At 41.2% G+C, this 14994-nt stretch overlaps 1 protein-coding gene across 3 annotated transcripts in view; it reads left to right on the forward strand.

Moving 5' to 3' along the window:
- Positions 1 to 14779, forward strand: part of MPHOSPH8 (M-phase phosphoprotein 8) — a 46995-nt gene extending 32216 nt beyond the window's left edge. The window contains exons 6-14 of one of the 3 annotated variants that reach the window (XM_019749593.2): positions 1394 to 1519; positions 1600 to 1688; positions 4380 to 4520; positions 5173 to 5259; positions 6550 to 6704; positions 8605 to 8759; positions 10184 to 10311; positions 11142 to 11225; positions 11681 to 14779. In XM_019749593.2, the coding sequence (XP_019605152.2) occupies positions 1394 to 1519; positions 1600 to 1688; positions 4380 to 4520; positions 5173 to 5259; positions 6550 to 6704; positions 8605 to 8759; positions 10184 to 10311; positions 11142 to 11225; positions 11681 to 11722 (1007 nt within the window). In that variant the 3' untranslated portion in view covers positions 11723 to 14779. Of the gene's footprint in view, positions 1 to 1393; positions 1520 to 1599; positions 1689 to 4379; positions 4521 to 5172; positions 5260 to 6549; positions 6705 to 8604; positions 8760 to 9748; positions 10327 to 11141 lie in introns of those variants that run through there. The other 2 variants (XM_019749592.2, XM_019749594.2) reach the window with 2 other exon arrangements.
- Positions 14780 to 14994: the final 215 nt, after the last annotated feature.

Here is a 14994-nt window from a genome sequence, read left to right on the forward strand (position 1 = left end):
CCCCCGGCTGCCCTACGCCCGTCCCATTTCCATTCACACGGTGCCGGCGCTGGACTGAATGATGGCTGGGGTCCGTGTGGAAGGAAGGTGGTCTCCCCAACGAGACCACCCATACTGGCCAGCGTCAGCCGAAGCTTCCCCCGTTTCCACCCCCCAGGAGACTAGGACCTGTCGGCCCCGGGAGGCCTGGGCTGTTCAGCAGAGACCTCAGCATGAGACCCTTCAGGCCTGGAAACCGGATGGATAGGTGACAAGGGGCAGGTCCATGTAGGGTGAGCTCGGCTGCATTTGGAGCTCTGGGTTCTGTTACTCCAGACAGCCCTGCGAAGACGCTACTGTCTTGATTTATGTGACCTGTCATCTGTCCTTCCCACTGCTTCCTGTGGGCTCAGCTGCGACTCGCTGAGAGTGCCCTTGGCTCTCCTCGGCTGTGACATGTGTCCCCTCACAGGTCACTCTGGACCACCTGCATTAATTCATGTAAATAATTGAACACTTCTTACTGAGTGCTAGCTGCTTTTACTGTTATCACTACTGTCACTCAGGAGGTACAGCAAGCTTCTGTGACTGATCAAAGCGCACAGCAGACTTGGGGCTGGGACCAGATGCACGTGTGTCAGTCGGGGGCCGCAAGGGGCAGTGCTGGTTCCAGTTGAGAGCTTGGGGGACAGTGCGTTTATTTGCATGTCTTTTACAGTCTCCAGTTCTATGGCAAGGTTAACTGCCTAACATCTGTATGGTTTGAGCAGTCGGTTTTTGGTGAAAATCCTTTAACTCTTACCAGCAAATATTTGTGCTGTTCAGTCATTTTGAATTACCCCATGTGAGTTAGGCCCCAGTGGCACTGCACTGCCGATATGGGACGAGCACGTCCGTCCTAGCGCTGATCAGCCCGTGGGTCAGACATGAGGGAGGAAACCAGCACTTGCTTTATGGTGTGAAGGGGGCTCAACAGGGAGGGCTTCCAAGAGGAGGAGCGTGAGCCGACTCTGGAAGGAGCAATGGACAAGTGCTTTTATTTAAGCACAGGTGTGGTTTACACATTTTGAATGATCTTACCTGCTTAAATGATTGAAAGCAGTGTATGTCCAGGAAGCATGGCCAAAGAAAGAAATGTCAGTGATGCCTCTTACTGATTCCTCTCTTCGAGATACTTAATCATGTACCTAAAATGCATATTTCATTATTTTGTAGTTAATGTTACCAGTTTATCTTCATGCCTTTTGAAGTACTGTGACTTCCAAATATGGATAGTTCATGTTACTTCCTAAAAAAAATAGAAATTTCATTAAAGACGGTGTAGTTTTGGTTAAGACACCACAAATTGAATAAATTTGTATTGTATTTTTGTATAGCCCAGAAAAATGTATCTTATGGCTCTTGTGTGTTCCAGATGGCAGACAGCAGATTCTGAGTTTGGGCATGGACCTGCAGCTGGAATGGATGAAATTAGAAGATTTTCAGAAGCATCTTGCTGGGAAAGATGAGAATTTTACTGCAGCAGATGCCATCCCAAGTCGTGAGTAGTTTGGGAACTATGGGGGTCCTTTTCATGAATCTAGATACAGAAAACCTAAGTTATCTTTTCTTTCATTTTAGATTTATTGAGAGATGCTGTGAAAAATGGGGATTACATTACCGTGAAGGTTGCACTTAGTTCAAATGAAGAATACAACCTGGAGCAAGAGGTAGTAAATATAACTGTAAAATCTCATGAAAGATGGAAAGTAGCTCTTTTAAAATAATTGTTTTTTTCTTTTTTTAGTTGTAAAAGTAATGCATGTTCACTTTATAAAATTCAAACGTTGTAGGAAGGTAGAAATTATAGTCCTTGTTACTTCCAACCCCTTGGTTCAGCCATGGTCGTCTGGTTTAATCTCTGCCGCTCTGAGGGGTGAGCGTGGGAACTGGCTCCTGGTTCTCAGGTCACTGTTTCGTTGAGAGTGGTCTGTTTACAGCAACTGCCCGACTGTACTGTTGCTGCGGGTTTTTATACTGATTTATAAGGATTTTTTATATGGAAGCATATTAACCCTTTTGTTCTTGTTTTTAGGTTTTGTTTCTTTTCAGTCTTATGTTGCTTAGAGGGTTTTTATTTTTAGGTAGTCACATGTATTGATCTTACTCCCTTGTGGCTTTTGGTTTCTTGTCTTGCTTAGAAAAGATTTTTATATTTTCTTCTTTAGTTTTCTTAGTGCAGACTTTTTTAGGTTTAATACTTTGGGATTACAGTTCAAAAAATTATAGGGATTTTGATTAAAATTGCATGAAATACATAATTTGACTGAGAATTTACATTTTTACATTTTGAATTTTCCGTCTAAGAACATAACTTTACATTCAGCTCTTCATTCCCAAAGTTGCTTGGATTTTTCCTTCATATAGTTATTACACAATTTAGATTTATTCCTAAATGTTTTATAATTATCTTACTATGATCATTAGGATATCCCCCGCCCACACACACATATTTTTTCTAACTGGTTATTACATGTGTATGGTAAAGCTGTTGGGGGGAGAGGGGGCGGTGTTGCCTCCAGTCACTTTATAAAATTCTCGTACTCTGATAATTTTTAAGTTACTTGCCTTGGATTTTCTAGGTAGAGAATTTGATCATCTGCCAAAATAACTTTTGTTTTCCTTTTTTCCAACAATATTTCTTTCTCGGTCTTGTGAAACCAGTGCCATTGAGTAATGGTGATGGCAGCGGCCTGCCTGTCCCTGACCTGAGGGGTCTCCCCTGGGTCTAGGTGTCAGCTGTCTTGCCTGTCCTGTGTGGCAGCCTTCACCTCCCTACACTTCCGCTCTTTTTAACTGGTTTTTATCAGGGATGGATGTTGGATTTTATCAGATGCTTTTTTCCCCATGTTAATCCTCACGTAGCTTGGTCTTTATTAAAAGCATAGTAACAGCAGGGAATTTTCTAAAGTTAGGAAAGTTTTTACAAATCAGAGGAAGTGGTTCCAGTGTCTCATTTCAGTTTTAGTGGAACCTCTTGAGTTTGTCTAACTTGCTACTGCTAGAAATAATTTTTCTTACATTTGTGTTCCCTCAGATTACTCATACTGGCAAATTTTGCTACACTATCAGATAATAATAACCAAATGAACTCAAAACTATTGGAATTTGGTTTTATCAAATGGTATTTAATTGGTTTGGTTTCGTCATATGGTTTGTTTCAACTAGTGATTGGAAATATTTTAGCTAATAGTTACCTTTTTAGTTTTCATCAACTTCATGTAATTTCACGTCTGTTTCAAGCAGTTCTTTAACTACTTAGTTTTAGCATATCAGCGTCCTATTTCTGCATTTTCTTCTTTATGCTTAGAGCAGTAAAACTCACTTCCCACTGTTAGATTTACACGAGCTAACATTTATCTAATCCAGATAGCACTTATTTTAGCTTGTCATCATACAGTGGGCTCATGTGACTTCTTGAGGTTATTTCTAGCCTTCCATCTTTGGGCCACTAAATGAATCTAATGAATGCATGAGTTTTACCTAGACCACAGTAGAACTTTGGACCTGAAATTTTTTTTTTTTTTAAAGATTTTACTGGGGAAGGAGAACAACAGTACTTTATTGGGGAACAGCGTGTATTTCCAGGACTTTTTATTGGGGAACAGTAGTGTTTTTCCCAGGACTCATTAGCTCCATCCAAGTCAAGTTGTCCTTTCAGTCTTAATTGTGGAGGGCGCAGCTCAGCTCCAGGTCCAGTTGCTGTTGTCAGTTGCAGGGGGCGCCGCCCACTATCCCTTGCGGGAGTCAAACCGGCAACCTTGTGGTTGAGAGCCTATGCTCCAACCGAGCCATCAGGGAGCTCAGCGGCAGCTCAGCCCCAGGTACCGAGTTCAATCTTTAGTTGCAGGGGTGCAGCCCACCATCCCTTGCGGGAGTCGAATTGGCAACCTTGGCACACCCCAGCCGAGCCATCTGGCTACCCAGGAGCTCAGTGGCAGCTCATTGACTTCATTCTGGTTGCAGAGGGCGCAACTTGCTGGCCCATGTGGGAATCAAACCGGCAGTGTCGTTGTACAGAGCTTGCACTCTAACCAACTGAGCCACCCGTCCGCCCTGAAATTTGAGATACCTTTCACTGTTCATTTCACATCATGCAAAGTATTGATGTGCCTTTAGAACTTAATACATGGAGATGGTAAAACTTTACGGTAACATTCATATGTGAAAAATTCTAAAGCTTATTAGTTTTTGATTGTTTATTAGGATATTTTAGTAAAAAAGCTAAGTAAAGCTAGGTAGATACTTAAATTAATGCATTTCATTGATTTCACACTGAAACAATCTAGATGAAAAAAACTTAGTTCTAAAATTTTTGATTAAACATTGACATTTTTTCTTAAACAAAACCTTTAATAAAGGATTCAAGTGGGATGACACTGGTGATGCTGGCAGCAGCAGGAGGGCAGGACGACCTGCTGAGGCTCCTCATCAGAAAAGGAGCCAAAGTGAATGGCAGACAGAAAAACGGGACCACTGCCCTCATTCACGCAGCCGAGAAGGTCGGTCATCACAGGCAGCCCTTTCATGGGCTCACGGGAATTCCTGCTCGTGGGACGACACAGAATCCGTCTCTAATGAACTGTAACGGTCATAGTTCAAGTAACTTTAAAGTTGTATATTCCAGCGCATCTCTAATGTGTCATGAATGGGTGTTTTCTAATCAACAGTGGTATTTGCCATTGAATGTTCATAACGTGATTAGCTAGGTGGAAATGTGATATTTAAAAAGCTCCTCTAATTAAGGTACTAATACCAATTTCAATCTTAGGTCTTTTGAAAACCTTTTCATTTGAAATTAAGTGTTGCTTTTGATTAATACTTTAAAATGTTCCCATATATTATCTTTCTAAAGGATTGCTATGCAGGGGTTTTTATGTTGAAACCAGTGTTTAAACTTCAGATTGAAGTTGTTGGCAAAACTGAGTGAAGCTGTGCTTGGCGCCGGGGTGGGGGGGGAGGGGTGTCCCCCCACATCTCCACCCACTCTCACCACTCTAAGGGGACCCTGCAGTGTGGAGCCCAGGAAGCTGCTCACCTACCTGCTTGGGGTGACCCAGTATCTTTCCTAATGGCTAAGTTTCAAAACATCTGCATATATCTATCTTCCAAAGAATTTTGGGAGTTAAACTTGCTTTTCTTCTTCCTTAATAGAACTTTTTAACGACAGTGGCTATTCTCTTGGAAGCAGGAGCTTTTGTAAACGTCCAGCAGAGCAATGGTGAGACGGCTCTCATGAAGGTAATCGCACCTCCGCTCCTCAGGTGTGCATGTTGGGGCGTCAGGCCGCCAGGCCCTGCTGGGGACGTGGCCTGGGAACAGCACCGTGTGGAGCGGGAGCAGTACCACCTGGGGTGATGAGAGATGTGATGGGGGAGCCCAGAAGCCTCAGATGGATGACAGGTGGCCAAGCTGTTTGAAAACAGGACCTGGAATAGGACACGTGCAGCCCTGGGGGTGGGGAAGCGCAGGCTGTCCTCCCATTGCCATTTTATGGTGGTGAATCCATCTTCTTAGCCTCGGGTTCCTTCCTGTGTTTGGGATTGTGGTTTGCAGCTACTTTTGAGCTGAAAGCTGTTAAAGGCTCCCCAGTCACCCTTTTTATTACCCTCCCTAGTGGTTAGTTTTGATTTGGGTCCCCGAGGCAAAATCAGCATGTCCTTGCCTGTTGCTGTGGCTAAGATGCTGTTAGGACACAACAGCCCCAACACGACACTGAGTGCGTTAGCTCCCTGTGTGGTTAGCTCCCTGTGTGCGGGCTGGCTGTCCTGCCACTGCCTCCCGAAAGCCTGTGTGGGGTGCCGCCCCGTCAGGGAGGGAGCCGAGCCTTTCCACACCTGGGCTTTGAACGTGGCTCACTGCTGACTCATGGAAAAGACGCTTTTGTTCAGGAGCCCTGCTTTTGAATTTTGACTTTCTACTATTGCCATATGCTTAGAACAGAGGTGGCACTCAAAGCAGGAGTTTAAAACTATCTTATTGAAAAGTCAGCAGGTGCGTTCTAAACAGATACTCCAGAAAAGGTCTTTAAACTGTCACAGCTCAATCTTAGATTTAATCAATTCAAGTTAGTGTCTATGCTTATTTATTAATCTCTTTTAGGGCAGCTTGTAGGAAAATTTTGAAATTATTTTGTGATGCTACGTAGTGTTGACTGCTCTAGGGCGGGGCCACCAGATGCCTGTGGTGAAATAGGTGAAACGAGGAACACAACAGACCTTGGAAAGAGGCTGGTGTTTGTCTTGAGACAGAAGTATCTTTCAAAGTTACCCATTTCCCAAGGAATCAAGTCAGGTCAGGAATTAATTGAATGCAGCACAGATTTCTGTTCTGTTTGCTCTTCCATTTATGTAACAGTTTCTGACACTTGGGGAGTCCTGACTCCAGGTGTTGTCCCCAATCCAACCTTCTTTGCCCTCTTCACAAAGAACTCCCAGGCTTGTGTGGATAAAGGGACAGACAGTGACTGGTAGTTACCTCATTTTGCACGTAAGTAATTATTACTATTTTTTGTTTCCCCTTTGGACGTAGGCCTGTAAAAGAGGAAATTCGGACATTGTCCGACTTGTAATTGAATGTGGAGCCGACTGCAATATTTTGTCAAAGCACCAAAATAATGCGATGTATTTTGCAAAGCAGTGTAACAACGGGTTGGTGTATGACTTGCTGAAGAATCACTTAGACACGTAAGTGTGATGGGAACATGCCATGGTTACCACACATCAAAACTGGAATGGTCTGCATGTAACTGCTCAGAGAAAGATTGGCAAGTAGAGGTCCTGACAGGATTCCGTTCTCAAAAAATCATGAATTTAATGGCATGTGAATTGTTTTCTGCATGTTGCTGAGGTCTTAGAAACTTCCAAACTTAACACTATTATCTAGGAATAGCCTTAAAATATTAATTATGTTCTTAACGGGCTCACATTTTAAAACCATTTAAAATTTTTTTTTTTTTTAACTTTTATTTTAAGTGTGTTTTCCCAGGACCCATCAGCTCCAGGCCAAGTAGTTGTTTCAATGTAGTTGTGGAGGGCGCAGCTCACAGTGGCCCATGTGGGGATTGACCCGGCAGCCCTGGTGTTATGAGTATCGCGCTCTAACCAACTGAGCTAACCAGCCGCCCCTCTATTCTTTTTTAATAGACACTTTTTGAGTACTTTTACGTTCATAGTGACAGGGTAGAAAGTAGAGATTTTCTGTATGCCCCTGCCTCCCCACTATCACCATCCTACCAGAATAGTGCAGTTAACAAATCCGCGTGGACAGTTATCCAAAATCCATAGTTTTGTTAGGATTCACCATCCTGTTGTGCCTTCTGTGGGTTTCAACAAATGTATAATGACACACACCCACCTTCACAGCGCCACACAGAACTGCCCTGACAATTCCGTGCTCTGCCTATCCATCCCACCCCCCACCCCCAAAACCCTGGCAACCCCTGATCATTTGTCTCCATAGTCTCACCTCTTCCAGGATGTCAGAGTTGCAACATGCTATGTAGCCTTTTCAGATTGGCGTCTTTTACTTACTGATACTGCATTTAAGGGTCCTCCATGTCTTCTCATGGCTGATAGTGCATTTCCTTTTAGTGCCAAATAATCATCCCACTGTCTGGATGCATCAGTTTATCCATTCAAGTTCCTTGTTTTTCAAATGACTTCTAAACCATTTTATTTTATTGAAGTTCATACAAGTAGATTATTGTCACAATAGCAGGCAGCCTTGGGCAGGAATGGCCACTGTCCCCTCCCTCTTGCACACTTAGAGTATGACTTGGGTCTTCATACCTGGAAGACCAGGTGTAGGATCTATGTTCTAAGCACAAAGAAAAGTAAATTTCAGACAAGAGACAAAGAAGGCCAAGGCCAAAGCGAGGGCACTGCCCCATGACTACCTTTGTGGGGAGCTCCTTCCTCCCCCAGCCCATCATTTCTGCGTGCACCTATGGCCGGCAGCACCTGACTGCCAGGCCTCCCAGGAAGACAGCTCGTCTGTCTACTCTGGTGGTAATAGTTAGTGTGCAGGTAGAGCCGCCAGCCTTCCTGGTTTGCATGAGGCAGAGGGGTTCCTGGGCTGCTGGTCTTTGTTTTAAAGCTGACTAAAGGGTTTTCTGGGCCTTTGGACTTAACCTCCTAAAACTAGAATATCCCGTATCCTGGGCAAACCAGATGAGATAGTTTAAAAGTATTTTTTGAATTAATATTAATCATTTTATTTGCTTCCTAAACTAAGCACTGTAACAAGACGTGTGTGTGTGTGGCAATTCTTGAATTTTTGGATAGAATTCTCATCGCTGGTCCTCCAAATTGGTCATCATTAGACAGGTTATGTGTTGAGCACTATCTGTGTGCCAGGCAGTGTTCAGACAGTTGGGCACTGAGACAGCATTAGGGGAGACTGGCCTCTGGACCCTGCATTCCTGGGAGAGGACATGGACAAATAGGTAGCACATCAGAAGCCGAGAGCAGAGAGCAGGATGTGATCTGGAAAGGCCTCACCGGTACTCAGTAGTTTAATTATTGTATGGCTCATGATTCTTTTCTACGTTAATATTAACAACTCTTACTACATACTTCTGAGCAGACTCTCTAGAGTAGCGGAAGAAACCATAAAGGATTACTTTGAAGCACGTCTTGCTCTCCTAGAACCAGTTTTCCCGATAGCATGTCACCGTCTCTGTGAGGGGCCAGATTTTTCAATGGATTTCAATTATAAACCTCTACAGAACATACCAGAAGGTAAGCCAGTGTTTTCTCTGTTTTAGAAATGTGACACTATAACTGATTATTTTAGAATTCTTTCTTTGAACAAACCTTAAGAAAATTCCATTACGTATAATTACGTAAAATAATAGCCGAGCTACTCTGGCAGAAAAAAAGAGACCCCACTGATACCCACCATCCCAGGTGACTTTGAGGGGTCCACAGAGCATGGTGTTAGCACTTTTTAAATAAGTAAGGAAGCTGGGCCTTAGTTAATTATACCAGTTTTTATTTAAACTGATTTTTATTAAAATTTACCTTTAACATTCTAAGCCCAGAATCAATATTTTTTCCTCAATTTTATTATTTCTAATAGTCTTGCCCCTTAATAAAGTTTAGTAGCAAGAGATGGAAACGTCAGTTCTGTTTCCTGGCCTCTGCTTAACAAAAGCAGGACCATGGCCATGCCATGCTTTCTTTAGGACACGGATACTACACATAGGAAGTAGAGGTAAGCTGGGCTCTGGCTTTAAAAAAAACAACCACAAAACAAAACCCTCCACCTTTTTAAAAAACAAGTGTATTCAAGAACATATATAGCCCTACCAATTAAAGACAGCCATTCATAACACCTTAGTGTTTGGTGAACTTGGCATTCAAGAGTCGTATTTTGTAGTTTTGACTATTCAGGTGGACAGTTTACATTGTAATGCTGGAGAGCAAAATCACTGGGTCAAGCCTTAAATAGCTCGATGGGACAGGTACAAGAAGCCAAGGGCCCTGAGTTCCCCTTTTTCCTGGGCCCAAAACAAACAAAGCAAATGGTCCTTTGGGGTCTTTTATAAAGTTTCCTCTTGTTTATAATTGGCCTGGATCAATATTTTATCATGTTAGAAATAGTTTACCATAAAAGTCACAGAGATCATATTAAAACTACAGCTTTTTCTTCAAATGAAAAAAAAAAGAATGTTGCAAATATTTGGATATTCAGCGAAAACTTCAAATCTCATGCCTTTTTTTAAAAGACCAGGTTTTTGGCTGTTAATCAGAAAATTTGGAAAAGACAAAACCGGATGTGGAAGAAAATGGAAAATCACTCAAACCTAAGCACAACCACCATAGAAATTTCTAGCGGTTTGCTTCCATGGACATTTTTATGCATTCAATAGCAGTTTTTAAATATGACTTTTTAAGAAAACTAAAATAACTTTAATGTAGAAAAGCATATTTTTAAGTCTCTTCCATGAGCTACCAGTAGGGACTACTTGGAGAAAAACAAAGTTGTGATTTGAAAAATACTCAGCCCCAAGTTTGGGCATTGGAGGGCTCCTTGTCTGATGTGTGAGTTGCCCTGGCCTGGCTGTGTGGCCGCTCCCCCGCCATGGGCAGGGCCATGCATGGGGGCGTGGCTAGATGTGTGTTAACACCTGTGTTTACATCTCCCCTACTCCCCTATTCAGGCTCTGGCATCCTGTTGTTTATTTTCCACGCAAACTTTCTGGGTAAAGATGTTATAGCCCGACTCTGTGGACCGTGTAGTGTACAAGCTGTAGTTTTAAACGATAAATTTCAACTTCCTATTTTTCTGGTAAGATTTTCTGTAGTTCATTAATGAAAAGCAGATTTTTCTAATCAAATGTACAGATGACTTCTAAATTGCTATTTTAATAAAATATGTTAATTATAATTCTGTAAACCGTTTGTGGAAATGAGTCAATAACCGGTAATCTTAAAGTAAAAGTATCCTAAATTTTGTCAAAAATCTTTCTAAATGTTTGCTATTTCAGCCTTACATTATGTTTATTTACCATGTCTTAGAAATGGTACAAGAAACAAGGAAATTGTAAAAGGAAGAAAAGTATACCTGTTTATACCTGTTCATGCTTCAAATAGTCACTGTATAACACTGGTTGTATTTATACTTAATGCTTAACTTATACTTGGTTTTAATGGTTAATTTTAGATAAGCATGCTATAACTTTGATTTTATAAACATTTAAAAATATATAATTAGTGCCTGTGTAAATTCATTTTTAATATAAAAAATGCTCTTGAAGAATCTTTTTGCATGATTCTTTTGCCACATTTAGACTTCTTAGGCTGAATTAAGCAATTGAGTAGTTATGAAGATTTATGAAGATTTTTAATACTTATGCTATGTATGGCTGGATACATTCTAATCCCAAAGACTTATCTGGATATTGTTTATTTATATCTTTTTAATAAATCAAGGGAAGAGTAAAGAAATCACAGGTTATTTCCTTGTGTGAGTTCACGTACAAAACTTTTATTTGTTATCGCTGGAGTCTTAAAGGTTTCTGAGCTCTTAAGATGAGATTATACTGTTAGATATGGTCAGGCTGTTTCTAGATGTAGAAGATGGAAGAAATACTGACAATTTCTGATCTCTCTCCCTAGGATAGTCATTTTGTTTACTCGTTCAGCCCTCTTGCAGGCCTCAACAAACTCTTTATAAGGTTGACGGAAGCGCCCTCTGCCAAGGTGAACACCCTCTCATATTCAGTGTTCCTACTCAGATTATTACTCTAGATGATCGTCATTTAGACAACATTTTCAAGAATGTTGTATTCCTGGTCCTTTCCTAGAGACATGTGCTCCCCAGGGTGGAGTGCTTGGTGCACCTGCCTCAACGTCAGATGTGTCTGACATACCTCATACCTAGCAGCCTGAGTGTGTTCCAGGCTTTGCTATTGGATTGCCATCTGTGTGTCTCTGGGCGGGTCACTAACCTCTCCTTGTAAAATGAAGGTGGACTAGACAGAACATTTAATAACTAAAAATGAAATTATAAGCACTTGGATTTTTTATTAAAACTGCTACTTAAATTAATAACCAATCTGACAATATTGCAAACCAGTCTTGGGCATGTGTGTTCTCCCCGCTAAGAAAGGGGAGCCACCTCTGTGCTGATCTGTGCGCGTTTTCTCTCCCTATAGGTGAAGTTGCTGATAGGCGCGTACAGAGTGCAGCTGCAGTGACCAAAGATGTGGGGTGGACATGGACTTCCTGTTGGACCTTCCTAACTCCTTTGTTCTAAGCAGCTGGGAATGGTGGCACAGCCAACCCTTCCACATGTAAAGTCTTGTCTGTAACCTCATGCAGTTTAAGGCCTGTCTGTTCTGGTCTCAGATGTGGGCCACGGTGTTCCAGTACATTACGGAGAGAGTGCTCACGTTGAGGTCATGTCCAGCTGTTCCACAATGTGGAATGGTGCATATAGGGGTCATTTAAGAAAAAGGAAGTCATTTTTCTTTTTAATTTTCTACTACCTGGGTGAATTTGTTACCTAAGCACTAAGTAAAGCCTGAATTTACCTCCCTTGAAGTATAAACGGGAGATCAGCTCTATTTCTGATATGCAGTTGGAGGTGACAACTTTGTAGATTTCCAATTATCCTTTATTTGAAAAGATAATAAATCAGAGTCTGAGATACAGCAAAAAATGTAAACGAGGACATTATGAGGCCGAAAAGGCTATTACCTCAAACCTTTCTCCTTACTCAAAGCGAGGCCCTGTGCCCTTATTTTGAACACGGGAAACGGCAGTGAGCTTTGCCAGCGTTCCTGTAGATTTTCCACAGGTCTAACTCTTACATTTTTTAAAGAAATATTTGGCAAACTAATAAATCAGGCTTAGTCTAGATTATGGAAATGTATAAAATTATTTAGTTCCTGATCAGGTTTATAATTGTCTAAGTTACAATTTTAATGAAAAATTTTCAGTGTGTCACATATTACACCCGACATTGTGATGACATTTAAGAGCAATTTTTTACTTCACATACTAAAACTGCCTTTTCCTACAGTTTTCTCAATAAAACAACACAATATTGGTGTATTCTCTTTTAGTTTTTTAGCAGAGTGATGGCTGGGATTGGACTTTTCTAACTACATTGAACTGTATTCTAGTACTGTATCTGATTTCATAGTTTTCTGAAAAAAGGTGAGATTTGAGTTCACAATACATAGAACATGAAGGAACATTAGTACCTTAGTTTACTACATGAAAGAAAATTTATCTCAGAATCTTGCCTAATAACTTAAGAACACACTAAACAAGGATATGCTATTTATCAAGGAGGCGTCATGCTCTAGGGCAGAAAGTCGGAACATGAAAGTGTGAGGTAGCTTGGAGTACACCGCCCTGTCTGTGTGCCACATGTGCTGGGACATTCTGAGCAGTGTGTCTACTAGGAAGAGAACGAGAGCCACACAATTCCATACAGCTGTTCTGCTCTAAATTGTAGCTTCTCTATAGCATGTGAGACACGCACTTGTCCTTGAGTTCGGGTTTCTTACATGTACAAAGTGTGGGCAGTGATTTCTCTGGAAAACAAAGCAATTGTACGCAGACCTTACCACAGGGTAGTACACACATGGACTACAGAAGAAAACAGCAATCTCCTCGTGTGGTCAAACTGTGACACACAACATGTACCTGAGCTGTTCATCTCAGCCCTGGCGACCTCAGGACTCAGCAGGTCATCACAAACGGGATACAAATTCCCTGAAAAGCAGTGAATACACAGCTTTTTACTTCAATTTTATCTTAGAGAAGGAAAATAAAATAAACACTCCTCAGCAATTACTCCTGTCTAGTGTAGACTGATGTGAGGACGAGTAATTGGGGTATTCAATTAATTTACTAGCTACACCATTCAGATCTGGTCTGCTCTGATGAGTCTGGCTACAGAAGGCACACTGCACATTCTTTTATCTGCAACACCTAGTACAAAGAGAAGTACCTAATAGCACTCCTTAAATGTTGAGCTACTACAATTACCGTGTTTCCCTGAAAATAAGACCTGTTTCAAAAATAAGCCCATTAAAATCGTCAGCCATACGGACGCGTTTAGTACGTTATGACAATGCTCCAGAAGATGACATGACTATATTTGAATAAATGTAGATTGTTGTACATGAGAAAATAAGACATCCCCTGAAAATAAGCCCTAATGGAGGAAAAATTAATATGGTAGATGGTGAGTTTGGCTTTGGTCCAGGAATGTGAAATTACTCAATTTCACACACTGTCTTCTCAAGTCTTTGCCATCTGAATTCTTAAATTTGTACTAAGTTTGTAGTTTTTATTCAGTGGAATGTCAGGAGGTTGCAGTCTGAAACTCAGGTGCTGCTTTTAGAATTCTACTCAGCTTTCAATTACCTGAGCGAAAAATGGAGAAAGGAAAAGTGCACGGGAGGCTGGTAAGCGAAGAGCGGGCACTGATGAAACGAGAACCTACGTCTCATAGCATAATACTGTATAAACCCCTAAAATTAACGTTTTAAAAGTTTAAACTCTTTGCTCAGTTCTGAGGATGGCTAATGGAAGGAATCCACACTGCTGCTTCCTATGTCCTGTGCTGACTCGCAGATAATGCTCCTTTCACACCAAATCCGGTATCTAAGCCTGACTTGTCCCTCTGCGTACCCAGAACCTTACTGGTAAGCTGGAAATTGTAATGACAATGAGGATTCACAATTCCATTGGGACCAAATCAAAACAAAATCAGAAAATAGTCATCTGGCACCTTGAGCTCCCAGTTGGAATCTAAAACCTAGTATTTGACATCAGTTTAATTTGGAAGAAAGTAATTTTCATTACTCCACGACATAATCCCTGTCTTATTCATACTGCGCATTGTTTACTTTACTTGGGCCAAGTTACATGCTTTAGTGAAAATACAATTTTCTCAGAAAAATGCCACATTTCCTGAGTAGTTCCTTATCTTGGGGACTGACCCAAAATCGCAGGATCTAGTGGTTCCTGTTTGCAGGGGTTGAAAACGGGGGTAATTCTGTGTTTGTGGGCTGCTACCATAAAACTTTCCAACATTAACCAGCCAGACTACACCAAGGAGTAGGTCAACACCTCTAAAACAAAACCTGAATGAAAATGTAAAGTTTGCACGATTCCAAATATCATTTTAACCATAAAATGTGTCCGTGAGGCCTAATTTTTTAGATGTCAAATGTTATTGCTCATACATCCATACACTGTTTATATGGTGTAATAAACTCACAAATGAAACAATTTTTCTGGCTTGTTTCTCCCATGTCATTACAAGCATTCCGTTATACAGAAAATAAACTGGACTATAGTCAAACAATATTCAAGAACTGAATTACTACATTTGCCCTATAAAATGTTCTTCAGTAATCCATCACTTCTATAATGTATTTTGTTGTGCGCCTGCTCATATAGAGATCAACTCTCTGCAGAGGTAATTACATGAATGCCAAAAAACTGA

This window comes from Rhinolophus sinicus, linkage group LG04, assembly GCF_036562045.2.
Source record: "Rhinolophus sinicus isolate RSC01 linkage group LG04, ASM3656204v1, whole genome shotgun sequence".
NCBI classification, from domain to species: Eukaryota; Metazoa; Chordata; class Mammalia; order Chiroptera; family Rhinolophidae; genus Rhinolophus; species Rhinolophus sinicus.